We start from the raw sequence: 26053 nt of genomic DNA, 5'->3' as shown, positions 1-26053 counted from the left end.
CTATGAGAACTCAGTCTCTCAGCATCTCCTCCCTCAGCCTGGCCTCTCTACTGAGAAGGAAACTATTGTTCTCTCTCTTCTCCGCCTTCATATATTGCTCCAGGATCAAGGATTGCTAGATGAACCACACACCCTGTTGCTCTCACCGTAGAAGTTTCTCAGGTTGACAGATTTGTGGAGCCTGTGGGTACCAGGAAGGAGCTTTGACTTCCTTTGTCTTGCCCCCAGGCTCTCTGATGGACTTTTTTCTCTACAGTCCATCCCGAGTCCAAGACTGCAGAGAACTTTCTGGGGATACTCACGTGTGTGTTTTAACTTGGCATCCCATAGTGACAAGTTTCCCATATTCATTCAGCTCATCAGCTGACCAGGTGAGGTCTTACCCACGCTGTGTCTGGGGAAATAAATGAAATGAGCTGAATGATAGAGCAGGTAGCCCAAGAAGGTTTTGATTTGAGTGTCACTGCTCAATGGCACCCCACTCCAGTACTCTTGCCTGGCAAATCCCATGGACGGAGGAGCCTGGTAGGCTGCAGTCCATGGGGTCACGAAGAGTCCGACACGACTGAGCGACTTCACTTTCACTTTTCACTTTCATGCATTGGAGAAGGAAATGGCAACCCACTCCAGTGTTCTTGCCTGGAGAATCCCAGGGACCGGGGAGCCTGGTGGGCTGCCATCTATGGGGTCGCACAGAGTCGGACACGACTGAAGCGACTTAGCAGCAACAGCTCTTGCCTATAACTTAGCCAAGCTCCCATTCGGTTCCCGTTCATCTGCATGTGAGTTCACCAGAATTGTTTCTTTTGTTTTGGGAGTGGGCCATTGGGCTCCTGCTGAGCTGGGGGCGGGTGGGGCAATATATCCTTGAGTGAAACGGACTTGGAGTAGGTCCCTTTCTCCAAAAATACCGTTACTTCCTTAAGAGGCTTCAGAGTATAATGGACTTTGGAGTAAGACGCGTGCTGTGTGCGTGCTAAGTTACTTCAGTCATGTCTGACTCTGTGAAACCCTATGGACTGCAGCACGCCAGGCTCCTCTGTCCGTGGGATTCTCTAGGCAAGAAAAGAGTACTGGAGTGGGTTGCCATGCCCTCCTCCAGGGGTCTTCCTGACCCAGGGATCAAATCCACGTATCTTGTGTCTATCTCCTGCATCGGCAGGCGGGTTCTTTACCCCTAGCGCCACCTGGGAAGCCCGGAGTAAGACACAATGGGTTTAAATTCCAGCTTTGCCCCTGACTGGATGTTTGTTTCCTCCGGGCTTCAGTTTCTTCTTCCTCTTTCTGTCTCCCAGGATTACTGTGATAATCAGATGAAATAGTGTGGTGCCTAGCAACCATCAGCTACCACTTCATCTCCAGCACAGCTTTCCCAGTAAAATGGGCTATTTCCGCCACCGAGATGTTGTGACCCATGCAAACTGCAGAAGTAAAGTGCTGACTTGGTCTGCACGCCGCTGCCCTGAACCTCCTTAACGGGCTTCTTGCATGCTCATGAGTTTTTGTTTCTAGAATGTGCCCTGCCCTGAGTTTGTTCAGTTTTCTTTTTCACTCATAAGAATGTCTTTTCATGATCAGTACCCAGGGGCTTTAGAACGTCTGGACGGTGGTTCTCCTGGACGGCAAGCCGTTTCCTCAGTGCCCACCAGAGGCAGACTGGTCCTCTGAGACCACCCCTTCTCTCTTCCCACCTTGACTTTTCTTAAGCCGCCCTTCCTGGCCTCCGCTCTGGTGAGAAGTAGTCCAGAAACCTTGTCCTCCACCTCCTACAGGGCACACTGGCTTGGCTTGTACCCTCCCAGCAGCCTGGTGGGAGCTGCGGGGTGTCAGAGACGACCATGGGAAAGAAACGGCTCACAGGACGAGCCCAGTGCATGCGCCAGCAGCTCCCACTGCCTGCTGGAGCCGGCTCAGTGAGTCGCTGACAAGAGTCTTCAGAACACTAAACAGGTGATTAAAACATCAGTATAAGTCTTTCCAAACTTCACAGAAAGCCAAAAAACTTAGCTTGGACACCACCAGAAATTTTCCGCTCTGGAGCTTTATAAACTGGTCTGATGTTTCTTCCTCTGCTCTGTGGCCAGAGGGGAGCTCTGTGCTAATGATTCATAAAACCTTCCGAGTCTCCCTGAGGGGCCAACCATATGAGAAGAACCTGTACCATCTTTTCCCATCCGGGATTATCTCCCGGCTCTCACTGTTAGTTCAGATTCTGAATCTTCAGCCCTTCTTTCCAAAAAGGCCAAACCCAGCTCTTGGCACCATGCCCCGTGACAGAGCCAGGCTCCAGCGTCAAGGTCAGTGGCAGAACCGTCTTCCTCTCCTTCCCAAGATGACTGCCCAGAGTCAGAGAAACCCCTGAAAATGGAAAGAGACCTTTGGGATCACCTGCGTCTCTGCAAACTGGGTTGGGTGACTTGCCCACCATCATGTAGGAGAGCATGCAGTGAACGTCCCTGCAGTCCTGTAGCAGCTTGGCTGCCCCAGAGAAGGGCAGCAAGCCCGGGAGTTCTATCTTCACAAGATCAGCGGCAAGAGGCTGCCCCGTTTGGATTTTTTTATGATCAGCCCTTTTCCCTGCGGAGACTGTAAGAGTCTCTGGCTGAAGCACAGGTGATGCTTCAGGCCCATCGAGGGCTGGGGCGGCTGGAGCGCTCCAAGCAGGGGCCCATTCCCAGCCCCTCCACTTACCAGCCGCCTGAACCCAAGCACATTCCTCCTCTGTGCCTTGGTTTCCTCGTCTGTAAAATAGAGGTTCTGACAGCACCAGCCTCATGGGGTGTTGAGGGGATTAGATGAGGCACCGTGCATGGCTGTGATGGGTAGAGCCGCATGCAGCGGGTTTTGTTTTTGTGCCCGGGAAGCCCCAGTGGTGCTCTAGCAGGAAGTGGGTCTGGTGAGGTGGCAAGAATGCTGGCCTAGGAAGTCATTGCATCTGGCTTCACATCTCATTAATTTTTTCTCATCTCTAGTATCATTATCTGAATGTAATAGTTGCTGCTTCATAGGGTGCTGAGGGTTTCTAGATTCAAGACTGCCGTGAAAAATGTAGCCTGTTTCTTTGTACCTTCCCCAGAGTTGCATTTGAAGAGTGGACTAAACTTGCGGCTGCCTCCTCTTAGTCTTCCAGCCTTTAAAGCAGTGATTCTCCAACTGCAGCGTTCCTAAGTGTTAATAACAGGAACGCCTACTTAAAGTACACATTCCGAGGCCCTGTCCCCAGAGATACTAATTTATTTAGTCCAAAGTGGAGTCCAGGAATCAGCATTTTTAACCAGTTCCCTGTGTGATTCAGTGCAGGTGGTTTTTAAAATGCTTTTTAGCACTCGGGGTGAAGAAAGGGGAGCTAATATTTATTGAACAGCTTGTATATGCCAGGCATTTGGCTTACTTAAACCTTATCAAACTATAAATAAACTTCAGTTCACTTTAGTTGTTACCCACGTTTGTCGTGTCTCCAGCCATGAGACCCTGTGCGACTTAGGACTCAGGCTTCTAGATGGAGAGCCTGAAAATGCAGCTTACAGTGGCCTCAGGTCCCAGCCCTAAACTCAGGGAAATTCTCTTCACTGTATTTTTAATGTGCCATGGGGATTCTCGAGATACAGGTGTAATGCTTTCCTCCAAGCATGACATCAGTGCTTTGAAGAGAATGAGTCTCACCTCTTGCTGAGGTGTGTTGTACCTTGCCCTAGCGCACCAGCCTGCAGTGAAGACAAGGCAGGACGTGCCCAGAGCTTGACTTCTCATGGTATCTTATTTCAAACTAGAAACTCTGTAGGTAGCCTGTCAAAAGAGAGCATCATTCCTTATGGAGCCTGAATCTCCATGGGGAGCACCAGCCAAAGCAGAAAGGAGCATCTCTGAGTCTGTCCAGGGTGTCCCGTTGTGCAGCACAAGGAGCATGATTCACGGTTATACAGTGTGGCCAGCACCCCCGCCCCCACGATTGTGGCGCCTGGAGTTGTCCTCAGGTCCCAGAGTTGCCGTCAGCCTCCACAGTCGGCCATCCACATCGTCCGACTACCCATAGTGTATATTAGAGGCAGCAGATAGATTTTTCTTTAAATACACACACGCACACATACAGATTACATGCCTGTCCTCAAGAGCCTTCCTTAAGAGAAAACAGGATAGCCTAATGGGAGAAAGATACTGTGAAGCATAAACAGATGAAATTTATGGATGTCACGAACTTGAGAAGGAAGGTGGCATTCTCAGATGACAAATGAAGGACCCAAAGAGAACTTGATAGGCTCCAATGAAAGAAGTAAATAATTACACGAAATCCAATAGGAATAAACCTAAAATCCTACTTTATTCAGAAAGTCAGCACACACAGCAAGTAGTGTGCAGGACAATACTGAATAATGGGGTTTTTATAGCGTGGGGAGGCCTCAGTGAAGGAATGTGATAAAGGGAAATAGTTAGTGGAGGGCTTGCACGCAGTGGAGGGAGAGATTATTTAGCCACATATGTGAAAACACTTTGGGGATTTGTTGATTAAAAGCTCACAATGTGCCACTAGGGCAAAGTGGTGAACAGAACATGTGCTTTTTTGGCCGATTCGCAGAATTGAGGTGTCCAGGATAGAACAGGGAGGAGCTGTGTGTTCTGTTCTTTGCTGCCAGACCGCACGTGGGCACTCCCTGCAGGAGACATTCGTCTCAGTGAAAGTCTTAGTGAGAGAATCCCCAGGATGTTGAGGAGACAGTTGAAGTGAGGAGCAGTGGAAGGAAGTGGGACTGTTTAGCCTAGAGAAGGTGTAACAGAGCAGACTTCAAAAAAATTGGAGGCCGGTCAGACAAAAGCAGAGTTAAGAACTTTGTCGTGGCCCCACAGAACAGAATTGGAAGCACAGGGAGGCAGATCTGGGCTTGAAAGGGATAGACATTTCCACTAATGAGAACAGCCCAAAGGTGGGATAGGTCCCCTAGAAGGGAACGAACCCCCTTGTAGACTGAGAGCAGTAATGGACCTCTCACACAGCATGGTCAGGATGAAAGTTAATAGGAAAAAGAATCTGTTAAGTAGGCCATAAGAAAAATTACGTATATATGTCTTCAACATGAAGCGATAATGGTTTTAAGAGGCTCTTGAGTCCTCTGCACCTGACATAGACAGGAAAGGGCTGGCTCGCTGGGAGACGTAGCGGGTTCCAGGGAGGCTCTGAGTGACTGCTAGCTCACTTTGCGGCGTCAGTACAGGTGTGGAGGGCTCCCCATGCTGTCAGAGAAGGGGCAGAGGGCGTGGAGGCCTAGCCCGTAGGTGCTAGAGGGGCATCTGGGGATTTGGAAGAGGTCAGTGCCAGGTTACTGTCGGATCCCTCCGTGGCCTGAAAGTCCTGTGAAGTCAAGGACTGCATCTGCCTTGTTCTGTCTTTTTTAAACCATGTATGGTTTTTGTTTTTGTTTTTTTTAATATTTATTTATTTGACTTCCCTGGGTCTTAGTTGTGGCACTCGGGATCTTCAGTCTTCTTTATGGCACACAGTATCTTTAGTTGCAGCATGTGGGCTCTAGTTCCCTGACCTGGGATCGAACCTGGGCCCCCTGCATTGGGAATGTGGAGTCTTAGCCACCGGACCACCCGGGAAGTCCTGCCTTATTCTATTCTTGCACAAAATGCCTGGCATGATCCTTGTTACATAGCAGAGCCTTAGGGAAAATGTGTGGGCAGTGGGCCAGCAGGCTGGACAATAACTTCTTGAAAAGAAAGAGTTTGAATCACACTTAAAGGAAGGTGAGGGAATGAATTGATTGCATGGAAGTAAAGGCCTGTAGGTCGAGGCAGTTTGGGGAGTCATCTTTAGTCTCAGAGGTACCAGGGGGCAAATGGCATGCAGGGGAATGTTGAACAGGGGTACCTGGAGTTGGGGGTTAGGGAGAAACAACGAGGAGGGAGTGAGGAGATGTCTGGTGGGGAGGCCTCACACGGACCATGGGGAGCATTGAGAAGAGACGGGGATTTCACCTGGTGCCAAGGCTGAGCCCGAGGGATTTCTCCCTCCTGACTTCTTCAGGCTCTCTCCACCTAAAAGGGATAAAGGAGCGTGTGCCCAGTCTCTACAGAGGGCTTTTGCTTCTCCCAGGCTTCCTCTTCCTCTCCCTGTGAAGGAGAAGAGAAATGAGAATTCTGCCCTTTTGGGTGCCGTCAGTCTTTGGTGGGGCAGGTATCTCTCCTGGCAGCTTGATTCACCTGCTCTGAATGTGCCCCACCCCCTTCTACTGAATCCTCACGGTCTAGAATGGGGCCTCGTGCACACAGTAGACACTTAGTAAGCGTCTGTGGAGCTGAGTGGTGATTGGGTGTGTTGAATGCTGCAGGTCTCAGCATTCATCCCCACACACATAAATAAAACCAGAAGCAAACTGGGTGATGGAGCGTGCACACGAACCCAAGGGGCGGCCTCCTCATGCTGGTTGTCTGGAAGGCAAAGAGGCAAGTGGCTCAGAGCGACCAGAGCTCCAGATACCGTGCTCCTGGCCCAGAACTAACCGGCAGTGTAGAAGCCGACTGCATGTGGATATTTGTAGACTGAGACAGACTCAGGCCTTTCCTCCCCAGGGGCTGAGCTTGTAGCCTCCCCTGCTGGTTCAGTGAGTGAGGGCCCCAGCACCAGAGCTCCAGGTTTCAGAGCAGCTGAAGCCAGCCAGACCTGAAAGGCTTGTGTTGGCAGTGCCAGTATCCGCCCAGCCCCTGCCAGTGCGGGTGGCTGCTCTCAGAGCCTCTGCAGGGGAAGCCGATTGGACTGCAGCCCGAGCTACTGCTGCCTATAGCTTGCTCCCTGCAACGCGCTCACTGTTGAGAATGCACCTTGCTCATACAGTCGGAGCTTAGAGCTCCAGGGGAAGAAAAAAGGTAGTTTCTTTCCACGAGGGAACGGTTCAAGAAGAGCCAGCTGTCCTCTACCCAGGAGAGCCAGGACTCCTCTCTCGCTTTGTTTAGAATGTCCAAGCTCAGGAAATTCAGGTGGGTAGAAATTATTTTTCTTGTGTCGAGAGACCTGGAGCAAGGATGCAGCTTGTCTCATGTAAGGAGGATACCATTAACAGAGGCAGATCTGCCACCCACACCCCAATAGGAAAGGGCCAGAGGGTTAAGGCAGCTGTGATTCACCACAGGACCTTACTTGTGGTGTGTGCATTAGTGCCACGCTTGTCCTAAAGCCCCAGCCCTGGGGGCCCCTCTGGAGTCCTATAGAAAGCATGCAGGCCTGTGGTTAGGTCCCGAGTCCTTGTAGACAGTAGGAAAGGGGCCACTGCAGAAAGGCTGGCCCTTCCCTCCACCAAGTGCCTTGTCCAGTCACCTGGATCCAACACCTTAGCTTAAAATAAACTGTTTCAGCAGCTTCAGCAGCCAGGTGAGCATGCCAGGGCCTTTCCCCTCAGCCCGGGGCCGTGTGCCCTTACCTCTGAGCCTGGCTTCCGTACGTCTCCGTGGTATCAGACGGAGTCCCCCTCCTGCCTCTGAGCAGAGCAGGGCAGCACAGAAGAAGAAGCATAACAGCCACTCATGTATTTAGCACTTTTTGAGCCCAGGCACCTTGCTGTATATTTGAGATGCATTATCTCTCTCAAACAGCTTTGATCCGGGACTCAGAGACATTGAGTAACTTGCCTGAGGACACACAGCTAGAAAGTGTCCATCAGCACTTGAATTTAGACCTCCACCTATAAAGCCTAGGCTCTTCACCAAGCTGCTGTATGACCTCAACTTGCCTGTTCCCAAAATGGACCTGTTTTTCCTTCTGTACTTACCTTCTTGCCACCAGTGTATGCTCCACTTCGCCTCTGTTCTCCCACCTCTCTTCCTAGTGTGAACATAATCTCCATCTCTCTCACCCTTACCAAGTCTTCCTACCTGACCATTTGCCAGTTCCCACCCACCCCTCTCTAGGAAACTTAAGGCCAGTGCACGCGCGCGCACACAAGTACACGGTGAAGGGGGTATGGGTGGGGATAGCTGGCTGCCATTCACTCTGAACAGGCATCTGTGCCTTGCCAGCTGATTGGTAACAGCCCGCATTGCCTTCACGAAGAAGAAAACACAGCTGTTGGGACCAGACATGTGGAATGGTGTGGCTGCTGCGGGGTGGGTTTGCCCAATGATGTGAGCATTTTGCCTTGTGACCCGTAGACCCCTCAGCTGGTGCAGACCAACCGTAAGCACTGAGTCTGGACACTGGGATCAAAAAAGACTGAGGGCCAGGCCTGTGCTGGAAGCAGGGGGGTCCTGCTGCAGCAGGGATGGGGAGCAAGTGACCCGCTGACCAAGTGGAGGCCCTGGGACAGGATACCCGGGGCTTGTCAGGATCCGTGTCTGGCACAAGGACCCAGACATTTTCTCCTTGTCCACTTTGTCATTCAGCGCCTGCCAGGTTCTTCCCTCCTTTCCCCTCTGACCTGTGACCCTCTCTCACAGTGCGGTACCCATCCGTCCTGATTCAGCTGGGCTGGGAGTATCTGTTTCCCCCTTATCATGAGCAGCTGCCTCGGCCTTCAGAGGGATTGTGCATCCTCAAAGCCAGCTTCCCTCCCCTAGGAACGTGAATAACCCCTTTCCTCTGTCCCCCCAGCTCCAGAGGATTCCCTGTGTCTGAACTTTCATTGGTAGACCTCTTCTCAGGCTGACCCACCCTCGGCCACTGTAGAATCATCCTTCCAGGATGACCGACCCACCCTTCGGTCTCCCGTGAGGATGAGTCGTGTATCACTGGAGGTTCTCAGTTTGTGAAAACACTGTAGTCTGAGTCAGTTTCTTGTAGCCAATCATGCAGGCTTGGCTTATTAAAGATGATAATTAACCCATTGCTAATTGACCTCAGCAGCCAGCCGGGCGGGCCTGTGTTTTACCAGCCTTGGTCGTGGGTTTATAGGCTATGTTAAAATTTCTTAATAATCTCAGCAAGACTTCACTTTTCTGTCTGCATCTTATTTGCTCTAAGGACATTCTGTGAAATTAACAAGCTATAAAGTTTGATTGAAGGTTTCAACAAATGTGAAAGTAATTGGCTCCATTTAGAGAAACAAGAAAAATAACCTGTAAACTTGAGTTTGTAGGGGAAAACCCGTGTGATTTTTCTCTGTAACCAGAGGAGCAGTAGCAAGCAAGACTTTTTAAAACCAGAAAAGAAAAAAAAAAAAAATAGAACTGGCTGATAGAGCAAGTTTAAATTCTGACCGCCCCAAACCAAAAATTTAGAAAAAGACATTTTGCAAAATGTAGCCAGCCGCTCCAGTGTCTGTACCTTCCAGGAGGCCTGTCTGGAGAAAACGGGGGCCCAGTAAAGATGCAGCGAGTCCCTCATTCCGTGGAGCTTGCATCCAGAGGCCTGGTTCAGCTCTCTGGCCCCTCCTCCCCTTCCCTGGCTGCTGTTAAGTCTCACAACTTAACATGCATCTGTGGTACCTGCTGCTCAGTTCCCCGTCGCTCCCTCTCCCTCCACCGCCTTCTATAAGAGCTTAGATCTGTTTTTCTGTTTCTTCAAGGCATCTCTGCACAGGCTGTGCTGATGCTCTGCTGCGTGGCCATGGAGACCCACCGGTTTTCAGAGAACACCATTCGTTCTCTGCTCATCCACCACCCCACCCAAGATATGCCCCAGACTGCCTTCCCTCTTCTCTCTTTACCCTGGCGGTTTCTTCCTGCTTTCCTCTAGACCTCACCTTCCTCTGGGCACCAGCCTCCACTCACCACATGCACGCTCACGTTATCTCTCTCGAAGGGACTGAGCCCAGGACAGGCCAGGCTCCCATATCGCCAGCCACATCTCACTTTCAGTTTTCCTTTCTGCTGGGTTCTTTGCGTGTGGACCTGACCCGGGTGATAGCTGGAGCCCTGAAGCTCGAGGTTTCAGTTCCCACCAGCGGGGCACGCTGCCCCAGACGGCCTTTGGGGGAGGGGAAGGGGCTTTCTCTGGGTGCCCTTCTTTGAGCCCTTCCCTGACCCAGAGCCCCAGTTTCCTTTCCTTCTTTCTTTTTAAATTTTATTTATTTTTGGTTGTGCTGAGACTTCGTTGCCGCGCAGGCGTCTCTCTAGTTGCGGCTAGCGGGGGCTACTCTTCTTGTGGTGTGTAGGCTTCTCCTGGCAGTGGCTTCTCTTGAGAGCCCCAGTCTCCTTTCAGAGCTGACTGGAGTGAGACATGAGAGGCATTTTGTTCAGTAACTTTGGAGTTCCTCGTAGTCTCCTGCACCATGAGTCCCTCCAGGAGGACGATGACTGCCCCTAGGAAGGTGCAGGTCTCAGGTTCCCCAGGTCTTAGGTTCCCCAGGTGTTCCCTGGCCACCAGGCCTTTTCCTTACCTCCATCACTGGTCCAGCCCCACCTGTTTACAGCCCAGATCTTTCTCCTCTAGAGAATCTAGAATTTGCCCAGAGCTACAATGTACATACCACTTACATTCTCTGTTTTTCATTGATACAGAATGGAAAAATGTACTCACGAACAGAGCTATTGTGGGGATTATGTCATAGACTGCATCTGGGCTCCTTCCTTTCTGAGCGGGGAGCCCAACTTTAACCCCTCTCCTACCAGGAAATCCTCCTTGGCCAGACAAAGCTCGCCTTGGAGTTGGCTCTTTGTGGGTGGTTTAAAGGGCTTCATCTGTTGTGACAGCCCTTTTTATACACATTGAAACTTTTCTTGCCCAACTCAAGTGCTGGAGGCTTTGTATAGGAGGAACCTACCCTGCGGGGCTGGTGCCTCCCATCTGAAAGCAGAAGGCTTCAGCAGACAGGCCAGTGGGCTGGAGACCGAAGGTGTTTCTGGGCCCCCGGACAAGCCCTGGACTTTCTGCCTCTCAGAGTTCCCAGCTCCTTGATCGCTCCAGCCCCACTCCTTACCCCCGCAGTGCACTCTGAAACCTAAGGAGACTGTACAGCCGTGGCTCTCCTCCCCCATAGTTGGATCACGAAGGCAAGAACACCCTTCCAAAAGGCTGGGTGACTTTTCTCTCTCCAAACTTGCAGAATTCTTTTTCATACCCCACTTAGAGACCCCATTGGATCAGCGCTCCTTTGAGAATCATCCAGGAGCTCCTTGCCCTCCAGGAGGAACTGATGGCCACAGCAGACAGAAGCCCCCAGAAGCCAGGTTCCTTCCAAACAGAGTGAAAACTAAAATGGGGGTAGGTGGTGGAGCAGGGGCTGGGGAAGGCAGGCGACACTGCTTCTGTGTGTGTGTCCACGTAGATGACAGCTCCCCGCGATCCTCTAAGGATGTGCCGTGGGCCGGCTCAGGATGTCTGCGTCCCTGGAAATCCCCGTATCCAGGAGCCCCACGTCCACACATGTGGCCTTCCTCCCTCTTGGCCAGGAACTCGGCGTGCCCTCCGGCCCATGCCCTAACAGCAGGAATTGTCCGGCTCGCCTGTCAGCACACACACCCCCAGGCACACTCTCGTCTCCTGGGCACATTTCAGCTGCACACTCAGCGGGAGCGCCAGTGTACCCCTCGCCCCAGGGTGATGCTAGGGACCACCGTCAGGTTTTTCCTCTGTCCTTCTCTCACTCCTTCACCCCACCTCCTCTCCATTCGGTGACAACAGCCTCACACCGAAAAGGAAAGTCCTGGCTCCATTACATAATTCTCCATAGTGCAAGCAGTAGCTGGGGCAGAAGGTCAGAGGTCACAGTGGGGTCAGGTGGCTGACACACACTGTAACGACAAGGTGGTTAAAATTAGACCACAGAGAGGAAACTGGCAGTCTTGTGGAAATGCAGAAGTTTCCTCTGCAAGTGAGAGGCTGGGGATGCAGGGAGGCCGCTGTGCGTGCTGGTTGCCAGGCTATTACTCATTTCAGCTCTGTTCTTTAATGCCTCTTAGCCCCTGCTTCTGTATTTCTAGCCTTCCTCATCCCATGTGTGAAGACACGCAATGGAACCCACGGTGACCCGCTCTGGCCCGGCATGCACTTCTTCCCTCTTTGGAAGCACAGGACTGGGCACCCCAAGCTCATGACAGCTGTCCTTCCCTCAGCCGTTCCCGGGTGGCTGAGCACCTTTCAGGCCAGCCTCCCAGGTGGTCGAGGTATTCAGCCTGCGATTCAGGCCTCAGTTGCTGCCCAGGCCGTTGGTGGGGCCAGCAGAGGCGCTGTCGGTCCTGAGCCGTGTGCCTCCGTCCTGGGCCTCCATCCAGGCTGAGACGTGGCCAACGATGGAGGCGCATGGCTCAGGGCTGACAGTCGTGTGCGGTCAGCCTCCCCCAGCCACCCGGCTGCCAGAGTGGTACTCGTCTCCACCGGCTCCTGGCGGACTTGGGTCCTGCCTGCCTCATCTTTCCCTCTGGTACAGCCAGGCTTCCCTGCACCTCTCAGCCCTCCCCATGCGCCTCCCTAGTGCCCCGCTTGTCCCCGGCGCCCCTTGCCAGGGAAATGCAAGATGTAATCTCTGCCACCAGGGGGTCGGGCATTATTACCCAGGCAAGGGGGATAATGAAGACACCTGCGCACCACTGAGCAAACAATCTGAGACAGTCTCCGGGTTAGTTACCACGCTATGCGGAGCAGCCAGGGCAGTCTGTGTCACACGATAGGATGGGAGGCATGGTGTTGGTGGCAGGTTGGGGGCCGGAGTCATGGTCATGGAGGGGCTGCCACCCTGCAGCATATTTGGCCACCACAGTGTTTCCTTGTGGGAATGGCCTTCACTACTTGTGAGCTCCAGATCCAAGGGGAGCCCCTCTCCTCCCTTGGTGAGTGCCCTCCCAGAAGGGAGGAGAGGACCCCAGAGGTCAGGGAGGAAGAACGGGCACGAGAAGGTGCAAAGCAGGTGGGTTTGCAGGTTTCGCAGGAGAAGGACCCCAGGCAGGGTGACTGGAAACTTTATCTCAGCCACTTACAAATGTGATGATTGCTCAAGACAGTGATTTCATTTCAGCTAAATCAGCCCCAGCTTCTCTGACAGGACTGGCTTGTGTGCTGATGTGGCCACATGGGAGCGGGACAGCCCAAACCCCTGGAGGAACAGAGCTCGGTGGAACACCCTGCTTCCACCTGCTTTGCCTGTCTCCCTTCTCCTGACAAGTTTCCTGCTGGACCCCCGTCTCTTGAGCACAAGAAGCTCTTAGGTGGGGCAGGAACCTGTCAGGGGAAACCTGAAATGAAACAGCCAAGAAAGCCCTCATCATTCATTTCTCACTCAGGCTGGAAGTTCTCCCCTCAGGAGTCTGACGAGAGTGGAGCTGGGAGCAGAATGGAGAGTGGCAGTGAGAGTACCAGGACTCCAAGTTCTGTGACCATCAGCATCTTACCCTCCACCCTTCCTTCTATCCAGCTAGATACCATATCAGGACTTAAGTCAAAGAGAGGCAAAACCCCAGAGGACAACGGTCATTGGTGCTGGGGGTGTCCGCTACCCTAGAGATGACCTGAGGGGAGATGGTGGTGACTCAAAGATCTTGGCCTTTGGCCTCATCTCACATACACACGATCCCGCTCACTCTCCCCACGCACCCCCACCATGCAGATGACACATTTCTCGGGTGCCCCTAAGCCTCCAGTCAATGTCTCTCATCTTCCCTTTTAGAAAGTGCTGTTTTTCTTCTCTCTCTCTCGCCCCGTAGGTTATTGCAGCCGACTGCAAAAGGGTCACAGTGCTGAAGTATTTTCTGGAAGCCCTTTGTGGACAAGAAGAGCCTCTGCTGGCATTCAAGGGTGGAAAATATGTGTCAGTGGCACCCGTCCCAGACACCATGGGAAAGGAAATGGGAAGCCAAGAGGGAAAACAACTGGAAGATGAGGTACAATGCGGGAAGAGCCCGCTGTGGCCAAGGGACGGCTCCCCCCAGCCCCGCGCTGCCCAGGGTTCAGCATTGACCCCTGGCTATTTATAACCACCCAGAGCAGTGGCAATGCTGACATGACCAGCCGGCTGGCTCCTCAGGAGTGCACTCTGCTGGTGCCCCTTCCTGCCAGTCCCACCCCAATGCCTCCATCTCGCTCTGCTACGAGTTCCAGATGCTTCTTTTTAATGTTGCATTGGAGGAGAAGGGAGGGAAGAAAGAGTTTAATAATGTGCAGCTCTGGCGGCTTAGGGAAGGGGGTCGGGAGGGTGGGGAGTGTTAGGGTTCAGGCCGAGGATCAAGTTTATGGATGTGTGGAGCCCAGCGCAGCACAGGCCCGAACCGCAGCCTCCAGCGCACGTACAGGAAGAGCTGACATTGCTGGCCCCGTGTGGAAAATCACCCCCTCCCTCGCTCCCTCCCGCCCTCCCTCCTGCACATCCTGATGTGATTAAGGAATTCTCCTCTTGTTTGTTTGCCCTTGGTTGTTCCTGTAGCCCTTGCCTCACTCACTCCAGACAGTGTATGTGAGCGTGTATGTGTGTGCACCAGCCCAAGTGCCCACCCCTTAGACCCCGCTGGTGTTGGCCTCACCGTGCATGTAGGTTTCTTTCTGGGGGTGACTGTTACTGCGGTTCTGCGTGCAGGGGGTTTGTGTGTCAGCTTAAGTTGAACACTGCTGCCAGCTGCCCCACCGTCTGTGGGTGGTGAGTCGGTGTGAGGTGGGGCACTGTGGGTGCGACTGTGGGTGCGTGTGTGCATTTACTGCCGCTGCCCGCTGCCCTGCTGTGTGTCTGGGTGTGGATGACTGCTGGGGGTGCACACAGAGCCCACCTTGCCTGATGCTCATCTCTGCCCTCCTCTTTGCCCCCCACCCCACCAGTGTTAGAGGCAGAGGGGGCTTAGGTGGGAAGGAACGTGGGACTCAAGGAGGAGACGGAAGCAACTGCAGCCAGAGGCCAGGTCAGCTGTCGGCCAGCACAGTCATTTGGCCTGCGGCGGTCTCCAGCGCCCGGTGGAGCAGGGCGGGGTTCGGGGATGAAATCAGCAGCAGGCCCGGGAAGCCAGATGTCAGCTGGATGCTGTCGCTGGTGATCTGAGGCAGTGATAGAGTGGCCACCTTTGCTTCAGAGTCTTCAGAGCAGCACAGTCTTGGATCGGCTTCATTGGAATAGCCGGAGAACCCCACCCCACCCCTAATGACACAGGGCTCTGCTTCCAGGCGAGAGGTAGTTCCAAGGATGAAGCTGAGCCCATGATTCCAGGCCCTCCAGATGAAACCTGGGCAGGGAGTAACGGGAAAGAATGAGCTGTCAGTATGGGAGGAGCCAGTGGGCTTGCTAAAGCCACCGGGGTGTCCGGGCTCTGGGCAGGGCAGAGCAGTGCCACCCAAGCCCTGGGCACCGTGGAGGGAAGCCTGGGCGGGGTAGCGCCCCAGTGGGCTCTCTCAGCCGTGTTTTAAGGCTGAGGCAGGCAGTAGGTGAGTAAGGTAGCTCTCCAGGGTACTGCAGGAGATGTCCCCTGGCCCAAGAGCCTGCAGGACCAGATCCAGGGCAGCAGGCAAGCCCAGAGGGCAGGGCTCCGCCCCTCAACAAGGAGCAGTCCAGCTCCTGGCCCTAGATCTCTGCTGTGCCACACTGTCTCCCTCCTTCCAAGGCTTCTTGCCCAGACAAAGGTTGTGACCCACGCTGTGCTGCCCACTTCTTCCTTTTCCCACGAGCCTCCTGGGTTCCTTTGTGTTAGTGGCCCCTGGGAAACCCTGCTTACCCTGGTCTGTGTAATTTCATAACCCTGCACTTCCTCGTTTGGTGTGAGAGCTGAGCCAGCCTCAGACAAGCCTCACTGACCCTCTTTTGACCTCAGTCAGGCTCAGCGCAAGCCCCATGATAACCCTGTGTATCGCTGATCAGAGCAGGCAAGGGCAGTGTCTCCCATAGGCCGGCCAGGGACCTGACTCCCCTCACCCCGTCCAGGTTAACCCCTAAGACAGGAAGTAAATGTGCAGAGAGCCTTCCTCCTTCCCAACCCCTGGGCCACTCTGGAAGCGGGTGACACTGCAGGAGCCTGCAGATTGTCAGATGAGTAGTGACTGCAGACAGCACCCCAGACCCCTGAGACCTCTTAGGTTAGTGGCAGTTCTGAGATCTCGTCTAGTGGCCCCTTCCTGAGATCTTGTCCCTCTCCACCCTGTAAAACTGAGCCACTTAAGGTGATCGAGAGAGGAAGAGGGGAGCTGTTCATTCAGACATCTTTCATCATGAGCAGAACAGAGTCTGTCTCCTTAAGGATGCTGCCGAGACACCTAACTCCCTCACCCCTCGATTCTCCTAAGACAAGGCACTGCCTGCCCACTGACACGCTCTGCTAACCACTTTCTGCAAACCGTGTCCATCGGAATGCCATCGCAACGGGCAGTTGGAGGAAAGGGTCGCCTGTGTTGAGCAGGATCCCTGTGGGCCTGCGGGAGCACAGCTGGGCTGCTAAAGCCGGCCTTGAGCTCCATCTAGGTCCAGGGCCGCACCTGCACCGATGGGGGTCGTTGGTAGGAGCGCAGACTTTGGAATCAGACTCACTGAGGTTTGAGTCCCTGGTCTGCCGCTTGCTCACCTCGTGAACCTGAGCAAATTGTTTAACTCTCTAGACCTCTATTTGTTCATTTATTAACTAGGGGTGATGAAAGCATCCATTCACAGGCTGTTGTATTAAATGAGTTATTAATATGTGAAAAATGCTTAGCGGGGTACCTGGCTTCATAGTAAGCACTCAGTAAGTGACAGCTGTTACTGTCATAATCATCATCATCATTATCATCCAGTTATCACTCAGACCCAGGAATCTTCTGCTCAACCACCCCCTGTTACCGTGCTAACACTGTCCCTCCAAGGGAGCTCTCTCGGGCAGCTGCATGTTCTCCACTGACCAAGGCCAAGAGTGAGGGAGTGAGAAGTAGAGCCCAGGACCACCCGGGGAGTAGTGGCTTCTAAGAGCGAGGCTGCAAGCAGGGAGGTGCCATCCCTGGGGAAGGCGCCTCCAGCCTGGCAGGAGACTCCTTAAGCCAGCCCGCCTTCTCCCAGTCTGTCCCAGCCCCCGGAGGGCAGCCGTGCAAGGTCGTGTCATGTGAATTCCCGTCATGGGGCCCCCAGCCCTCACACCGCCAGCCTGTGGTCTTAAAGAGAAACCAGGGCAAGGTCCGCTGAGCTGCAGCATCTGCTCCCTGACGCCGTCTGGGGCGAGGGCGTGTCCACGCCCAGCTCCCAGCTGTTGGCCAGAGTGATTCCTATCAGATCATTAGCATGAATTACACTTCAGTTGGGTGGTTTAACTTTCTCTTATCGTTTTCCCCTTTGGTGAATTTCAAAATGAAAATAGGCCCAAAGTTTGACGTTTGGAGTATGTGCAAAGAAGAAAGGTCTGTGACTGTAGGCATGGAAGTAGATACAGTGTGGATCTGTGAGTGTGCAAGAGGAGGACCCTGGAGTGCACAGGAGAGCCAGGGGAAAATGTGACACTTCCCTGAGCCGAGGGGAGCACACAGCGTGGGGCCCTGTGCAGGGAATGGTCAGAGAAGCCCGAGTTGAGATGCGGGAGGGACCAGAGGGTGGGTCTGGTCAGTGCTGTGGGCTCATGGTCTCCTCTCTCTCCTGACGTGCGCCCCCGCCGAAGGAGGAGGACGTGGTGATTGAAGACTTTGAGGAAGACTCGGAGGCCGAAGGCAGCGGGGGCGAGGATGACATCAGGGAGCTTCGGGCCAAGAAGCTGGCTCTGGCCAGGAAGATAGCGGAGCAGCAGCGTCGCCAGGAGAAGATCCAGGTGGGGCCTGGCCATGCACGCGGTTCTGGTGTGGGTGGTGGTCTGCTCAGGGCCCAGGGGAGATGGGAGCAGGGGTGAGCAGGACCCTCTCGCTGGGACCTGACTGGTTCCACCACCTGTGTTCTTCCTCCGCCGCTCAATTCTGGTTTGGCGCCTGCAGTCCCCCTCCTCCTGGGATCCAAGGCAGAGTCAGGTTCTTCCCCAAGAATCTGCTGAAAGCTCCTCCCCTTGTGATGATCTGTGATGCCGCACAGACCCGACCTTTCACACAGTTTCGGGGGTTTCCCAGTTCCCCTGAGCCTCGTGCAGACACTCCTGGAGAAACCAAGGTTCTCTATTGAGAACACCTGTTCTCGGGGGTGAGCTGGTGTCACGGCCACAGTCCGGCTGCATGTATTCCCACTGTAGTAGCCGAGCCCCTCTGGATAGGACACGCTAAACCCTTCAGAGAGAAACTCTCCATCTCCACACCAGGATTCTCACATCAGCGGGCCTCTCGTGGACCCGTATGTCCCTGCCCGCAAACTTTTCCTTATGGTTCTCCCAGGTCCAGCTCTTGTGCTGTAAGCTCACTTCCTCTTATCTATTCCTCTTATCTGTCAGGGCAGACGGGGAAGGGCCAGCCACACTCCTGCTTTAAGACTAGCCGCACACGTGGGGAAGTGCCAGTCCTCTTCAGGGATGTCTGTCTTCAGCCCTCTCTTCACCCACCTCTGGCCTTTGGGATGGAGCATAGTGTGTGTGGTCAGGCTGACCTGATCAGGCTGGGCTCTACCACTCACCAACCATGTGTCTTCGGGCACATGGTTTTACTTCTCCGGACCAGTTTCCTCATTTGCACAGTAAAAGTAGTGACAGCACCTCCCTTGTGGAATGGCTGTGAGGCCTGCAGGAGCTGGTGCACATAAGGCCCCAGCACAGCGCGTGGCACGTGGGGTGTGCTCGCGGCACACCGAGGGCTGACAGCAGACTGATGGTCCACCAGACAGAGCCCTGCCCTGGGAAGAGCCCTGTCTGTGGGGATCCGTGGGCCTTTAGACATGTGTGTACCAGTCGACCAGTTGGAATTAAGCGTGGTACCTCTACAGCATCAGCGTCACGGCGGTATGGCCGCTGCCTCCCTCTTTTCGTGATCTCTGTAAACCTCTGTCCTGGCCCTCAGAGCTTCGTCCTCAGGATGTCTGTCTTCCTGACCTGAAGCTCTTTTCTTCCTCATCAGTCGTCCCAAAAGTTGTCTCCATACTGCCACCTCCATTTCTTAACTCTCACCCCAACAGTTATAGCGTCGACTGTATCAGAGGTCCCCAAGTACCTGTCTTTGTGGATTCTTCATTACGCTTGAGTTCCCTGTGGCTTTGGGCCCTGAAGCCACCTCTCTCCAGCTCACAAGGACCTTCGTATTCTGTCTGTTGACCACGCCAACCTCCTGGGCTTCTAGACCATCGTTCTTCATTTGCTCTCCTCCTTCCTTTCTCTTACTTCTTAGTCTTAGCATGCAGAGTTGACACTCAGCAGATATTTTTGTTCAGTGGGTTCATGAATGATACCAAAAAGAGCGTCATTTTTTTTTTTAATTTTTAAAATTATTTATTATTACTTTTTGGCTGTGCTGGGTCTCCGTTGCTGAGTTTGGGCTTTCTCTAGTTGTGGCGAGTGGGGACTACTCTCTTCACTGTGGTGCTCAGGCTTCTCTTTGCAGTAGCTTCTCTTGTTGCAGAGCACACGCTCTAGGGCAAGGCTCAGTAGTTTTGGTTCACAGGCTTAGTTGCCCCGCAACACGTGAGATCTTCCTGAATCAGGGATCAAACCCATGTCCCCTGCTTTCGCAGGTGGATTCTGAACCACTAAACTATCAAGGAAGTCTGAGAGCATCATCTTAAAGTTCCTCACTGGCTTTTAAGCCCTCATGTCTGCTTTTTTTAGTTTGTAGTTTTATTTATATTTGGCTGTACTGGGTACTCACTGCTACACAGGTTTTTCCTCGTCGCAGCGAGTGGGGGCTACTCTCTAGTTGTGATGCGTGGATTTCTCATTGTTGCGGAGCACGGACTCCAGGGTGTGCAGGCTTTTGGAGTGGTGGCATGTGGGCTTAGTAGCTGCGGCTCCCGGGCTCTAGAGCACAGACTCAGTAGTTGTGGCGCACGGGCTTAATTGCCCCACAGTATGTGGGATCTTCCCAGCCCAGAGATTGAACCCATGTCCCCTGCACTGGCAGACAAATTCTTTACCACTGAGCCACCAGGAAAGCCCCCTCTTGACTGATTTCTTATCAGATCCTGTCTGTCCACTCATTCATGCCCTCCTCTCCTCTCCATTCCCATCGCCACAGTTGTTGCTTTAGCCTAGGGACTGACTAGACTGGAGCCAGCAACCTGCACTGCACAAGTCTGACGGGGTCCTGTTTACCTTGGAGTCTATGAATGGCAGCTCCTGGAGTTGTGGAACCAGGTCTGTGAGCCAGGCTCACTGCCTGCAGTGCATCATTATACATAGTTTCACCGTTCCCTTCCCAAAAGAGCCATTCCCCTGCCCAGGAATCATCAGCACCTTTGCTTGGCTAATAAAGTTGAATTCCTTACTGTGGCATCTGAGGCTGTTCCCAGTCTGTTTTCCCAGCCTCTTCTCCCATTCCTCGTGAGCCCTCACAAGCTGTGGGCTGTTGGGCAAATGCTTTGACTTCCTCGAGCCCGTTTCCTCACCTGTCAGACGAAAGTGGTGACAGCATCTCCCTCAGAAAACAGTGCATGCGAAGTGCCCGTCCATCCAGACACTCCGGCCCCGCTGCCTGGACAGCACCAACCCTCCTTCCTCCCACCGTCCCCAGACAGCGCTCCCCTTCCCCATGCTATGTCTTGCTGCTCCCTCAAGCCCAAGTACCCTTTTTTCTGCTCTACATTTCCTATTACCTGTTGAAATTCTATTCTTCCCTCAGTCCCCAGACGAAACCCCATCTCCCCAGTGAAGCCTTCCCCGACTCCCCCTAGGAGGAATTCACCTCTCTGCTTAGTGCTCCTGTGGCACTGATTTATACTTCACTTGTGAAATGTATATCGCGTCTCAGATTACACTTATTGCTGGGCTTGTTCCCCGGCTGCACCACGAACTCCTTGGAATCAGGTCCTGCGTCTTCCGCTCAGTGTGGTAAGCAGTGCTGAGCACCTACCAGGCTGGTTACAAGGGGACATGGGGGTGAACCAAGGAAGTCCCGCCCCAGAGTGTCCACTGGCACGGAGGTCAGTGACGTGTGGTGGGCGCGAGCCCTGTTACCAAAGGGGAGCACCGGCCACTGGAGGAGCGCATGCCGAGGGGACCTGGCCTTGTCCCGAGTGCCATGGGCAGCCCGGCCTCACGGGTGACAGGCGGTACCTGGCAGTGGTCCCGTGCGGGACTTGACTTCCGGGGCCCGTGGCCGCTCCTGCCTGGGGAGCCCGTCCGCCCGTTGGCTCCCTCGGAGCAGGGTGCTCGGGTCCAGGCACCAAGGGCCTGCTGCGGGCTGTCAGGCTGGGCGGCTGGGGCCCCTTTAAGAGCAGGCCCCACATGCGCTGCTGCTGGCGGCCTGCCTCCTGTCAGCCCTCTTCCTCCAGCCTCACGGCCACAGGAGGATTTCTCAGCAGAGAAAAAATTCCCCCCTTCCCTTCTCCCCGCCCCCCTTTAATGCCCGGGGCCCTTCACTTCCATAATTCTTCATTTTCCAGCCTTGAACGTAAGCCAGACACATCTGTCTGGCCATATGCGTGAACCCTGGAGTCTGTGCCGAGGTGGCTGTAAAACAGGGCCGGTGAAGGCCCTTCTGGGAGAGCACACACATGTGTGTGCCCTCGGGCCATTGGCTCCCTGCCCAGAACTACGGGGCTGCAGCGCTCCAAACCCATGTTAACCTTTTCTTATTTTTCCTCTTTTTGTTTAATTTAAGGGGGGAAAATCCCAAGGAAAAGGTATAAATTGTCCTGGGAGTAGGGGAGAGGCTCCTAGCTGGAGAGGCCATTATTGTTGGCAGGTACCTGGTCACACTAATACAATAAGGAAGAGAGGAGCATCGGGTGAATTAAGATCGGGGAGATGGGCTGTAAATTACACGGCTCCGAACCCCCTCCGTCTCCAGGGGTGTTAACCAAGAGGTGTAAGGCAGGTCCCCAGCTCCCAGCGCCTTTTACAGATGCAGCAAAACAGGAACCACACATGTTTGGGGAAGGGGATATGAAGATGGGGTTGGAAAAAACCCTCCCGGCCCCCATGCTGGCTGTAAAGTCCAACTGAGATCTGGGGCCGGAGCCACACCCCCGCTTCCCCCGCTCCCACCTAGACCCCTGGGCCTGCGCTCAGCTGCGGGATGGGGGGAGGCCAGGCCTGGCCTCCTCCGCAGCCTGTCCCTCCCCGCTTCCGGCGTTGCACAGAGGCTGGTGAGTGGGGCCGGCTGGAGGTCAGAAAAGGGGTGTGGGCAGCTCTCGGGACCTGTGCAGCTGGAGCCTCAGCGCCCAGGCGGGGCCCTGGACGCTGGGGGCCAAGTCCGCCCACCCAGGGCGGGCTTCGAGGCGGCCCGTCTCGGCTCAGCCCAGCCTTCGCCCATTGCCCGAGGCGGCTCTGCGCCTTGCCCTGCTTGTGCCCGCCTCGCTGCCTTCTGCCGAGTTCCTTTTGTTCCCATTGCCCTTCTTGGGAGGTGTCAGAGACCAGAGCAGGGGGCCTGGTTTGTCTGGGAAATTGGTCAGAAGTGTTTCATTCCTAACCAGGCCCCCAGGGCAAAGCAGTTGCTGAAAATCCTCCTCCGGGCTCGAGGCGTGGCCTCTTGGCACCTCACCCTGGCCCTGTGAATCCCCCGCCTCTGTGCCTCCACGAGGCTCTGCTGTGATTTGTGCTGCTGTCGGGCGGGGTCAGGTTTCCTGAGCAGTTGCAAACATCCCACCTGAAACATAACAGGCTCTTCCTCTGGCCACAGCTATTGTTTCCCTCGGCGTTATGGCCACAGCCTTGCTCCATAGCCAGCAATGACATGTGTTCTGAAAATAGCTTTGCTCCCCTGTCCCCTTCCCGCCCACCCACCCTCCTGAAGATGCGGTCACTCCTTTGTGACGGCCCCAGGAGTTTCATGCTAAATATAGCTGCAGCCCATTCACACTGCCACCCAGCTGCGGGGGGCGGCGCTGTGGAACAATGGGGCATACACAGAGCCCCCACACCTGTATGGAATCCAGCGGAAGGCGGACACTCAGCCCTGGCTCCTAACTGTCGGAGACGGGGCGGGAGCCAGCGCACTACCCGGCCAAGGGCACGTTCACGCCCCGACAGGAAGGCACAGCAGCCCATGGAGCTGGGCAAACGCCCATCCCAGAGTTTGCTTCAGCCACTCGCAACTCTCTGGTTCCTGCAGCATCCACAGGGGGCTGAGAGACCTCCTGAGAGAGGTCAGGCTTTTCGGCCGAAATACCCTTGGGCTGCTGCTTGGAGCAAGCCCAGGGTTGGCATGCTTGGCCCTGCCACTCCCTGTCCATCCTGAAAGGGCAGCAAGAAGTAGCGGGCAAGTCATCATAATTATAACCTTGAAAAAGACAGCAAGTATATGTTAAGCTCTGTGGTACCGACTCTGGATATCCAGAGAAGGGACCCTAAGCAGAAATGTTCCCATGAGCAACCCCCCCGCAATGAAGATGCTAAGGGAAGCCAGTGACCCAAGCTGCTTTGTGGAGCAGATGCAGAATCTGCACCCGTGGGTTTCTGCAGCTCAAGAAGGAATGCCTGGGAGTTCCCTGGTGGTCCATTGGATTAGACTGGAAGCTTCCACTGCAGGGGGCTTGGGTTCAATCCCTGGTTGGGGGGCTAAGACCCCACATGCTGCACAGTGTGTCCCCCCCAAAAAAAGAATGTCTGCCTGCAATGCCGGTTGTTATCTCACCAGCTTTTCCTATTTTATATTTCATTTCTATTTTTCCAGGTTTTTAAATTTTTTTTAAATACCCCCACTTAACTTTAAATAGTTAAATATTCCACATAACTTTAAAGAAAAAAGGAATAAGAAACCACCAAGAGCACCGTGAATCTCATAACAGAGATCAGCAGTCCACCACCTCGCCATCCCCAGCTCTGCTCCCTAGTGGCTGCCCCAGATAGTCACCCCCACTGGATATACACAAGGTGAAAAATGGAGTTGGGCAGGAAGAACGGAAACTGAAATTGGCTGTTACTAATATCAGGCATCTAGCTAGATACTTTCAGACACAGGATGAGCGTGGAAATTCGCCGTTACCACACTTCTCATTTCTGGTGAAGACATTGGTCTGGCCAGAGAGGCCCAGGGATCAACAGTCCCATCAGCCTGTGGCTGCAGTCCGTGTGGAGCCCTGAGCAGAAGGAAGCCCTGCTCTTGACCTGGCGCTGTTCTGTGACCCGAGCTCCTCAGTTCCACGACTCCCGTGTGAACTAACAGCGGCACCTTTATTTGTAACTCTCAGTGTCTCAATTCTCTAAAAGGGTCAGCCTCCCCCAGTCATCCCCAGCACGTTGAAGGAGGAACTTAACCTGTGAGGGAGCCCTTCCTGGGGACCCCGGCCCTGTAGCTTCCTCCTCAGATGTCGCTGTGGACCAGCCCCCTCCCAGGTCCCCACCAGCCTGCTCCAGGGTGCCTCCGGGCTTCAGAGAAAGTTGGTTACTGAGTGCCTTCAGACACAGAGTTAAGTTCTTTCCTTCTTCACACTGGATGACTTCATGGTCCCTGTTGCCCCTGGTCTGATCCAGCATGTCCACGCTTTCCCTAGGGTTCCCAGCTCTGCATCAGAGGACCACTGCGGCCCAGCCTTCGCCGCAGCGAGAAGGGTTCCTAAGGACCTCTCCTTCCGGGTCAGCACACTTGACTCCGGGCCAGGGCCAGTCTGTCTGAATCACAGCATTCCAGTTGCGCCCCCCTCACCCCCACCAGAGGCTTCTTTAGCTTTTTGCTCATACAAACAAAAATAAATCTCACTACCGGCCTCTGAACTCCGCGGCAGCATGCTTCCCCTCTCCCCAGCGTCCCATGGCTCTGAGTGGGGACTTGGCACTCGCCCCACCGACATCACTTTTTCACTCCCTGCGCATCCTGTGTCCTTCTCTCACCGTGCGACCCAGGGATCAGAGTGGGACGTGACGGCCGGCACAGGCGCCGTGCACAGCTGCCAGGAATCTGACGGGTAAAATCTGGAAAAGTTGGGAGGGCAAATACTAAACACACACACACACACACACACACACACCCCGCCACTCAGAGAACCGGAAACACCGACACCCACAGACAAGGGCCTGCGATTCCCAATCCTTCCTTGTCTGAATTCTCTTAAGGGGACTGGGCTAGTGTCATGACCCAGGCATGACCCCCCCAGAGGCCTACTGGTACCCCAAAAGAAGGGGGAGCAGCTTCATCAAATCTCCTGAGACCCAGGAGGGCATGTGGGGAAGAGGAAGCAGTGGTGCGGTGACTCACTGGGCAGAAACCAGGTTAAGGGAAGTTGTCCGCGGGTGTCCCCGGGACCGGATGGTGGCAGCACAGCCCCGACCACCCTCAGCAGCTCGGTCCCACCCACCCTGGGGACCCAGCCAGGCTGCCACCTCCCCACGACGCCATGGCCTCCATTCACCTTTCTGGCCCTGAGCCAGCACTCAAGGAACTCAGACGGCGCACGCTTCCCTGGACCTTGTGCCTAGATTTTTCTTCCGTCCTGTCATCAAAACACCCAAGCAGGCTCAGCCCCCCGCCTCCCTCGGCCACCTGGCCTAAGGGCCCCCACCCCCCCCGGTGAGGAAGGCTGGTCCGAGGTCTTGGGAGCTCATTGTTCCTGCAGGGTAGAAAGGGCAGCCAGTGCCACTTCCTTAGGGTCAGCCTGAGGGCCGGAGGGTCACTTCTGGAGGCAGGAAAACTAAAGACATGACAGGTCTGAGCCAGGGAGGCGGTGGCAGAGATGCCATCCTCAGGGGAACCCGACATGAGGGCTCATCCTGCCGCTTCTCATCGAGAAAGACAGAGGTCTGGGGGCCCAGGACACCAAGAGCACGTTCCTGGCAGTGGAAAGGCGGGTACAGAGCCCTGAGACCTGGGAAGAGGGGTGACGGGACCAGAGGCTGAAGCCCCACCCGTGAGGAGAGGCTGGGGTGTTCGCTGAGCCTGAGCGGGGACCACTTCTTGCCCTCACAAAATACCCACGCCATCACACGTGTTCTGTGTCGACTCACTCACATTGAGAAGTAATAGTTTTTAAATGCCCAGGCTGAGTTCGGTGGAATGTGTCACCCACTAGCTGGCAGCCCCAGGGGAGGGCCGGGGACCCAGGTTCCTGGGAAGGTGGCCCGCGGGCCAGGTGCTGTCCCTCCCTGAGTGAGAGCCGCAGGAGACTGCAGCCGAGCCCAGGCCGCGTTTCCCATGCCCGCTGGCGCTCTGTGCCTTCCACCAGCTGTGGTGGCAGTGGCAACAGTGACTTACTCAAAGGGAAAGGTCCCCAGC

General features: G+C 54.5%; 1 protein-coding gene across 3 annotated transcripts in view; it reads left to right on the top strand.

The window, feature by feature from the left end:
- The window catches only part of SMG6 (SMG6, nonsense mediated mRNA decay factor), a 200745-nt gene that overhangs the window by 164882 nt on the left and 9810 nt on the right, over window positions 1-26053 (top strand). For all 3 annotated transcript variants that reach the window (XM_027517050.1, XM_027517051.1, XM_027517052.1), the window contains 2 exons: window positions 13564-13740; window positions 17446-17592. In XM_027517050.1, the coding sequence (XP_027372851.1) occupies window positions 13564-13740; window positions 17446-17592 (324 nt within the window). The remainder of the gene's footprint in view (window positions 1-13563; window positions 13741-17445; window positions 17593-26053) is intronic.

The sequence above is a fragment of the Bos indicus x Bos taurus genome, chromosome 19 (genome assembly GCF_003369695.1).
Source record: "Bos indicus x Bos taurus breed Angus x Brahman F1 hybrid chromosome 19, Bos_hybrid_MaternalHap_v2.0, whole genome shotgun sequence".
In the NCBI taxonomy this organism is placed as follows: domain Eukaryota; kingdom Metazoa; phylum Chordata; class Mammalia; order Artiodactyla; family Bovidae; genus Bos; species Bos indicus x Bos taurus.
This window is presented reverse-complemented; position numbering and strand designations above follow the sequence as displayed.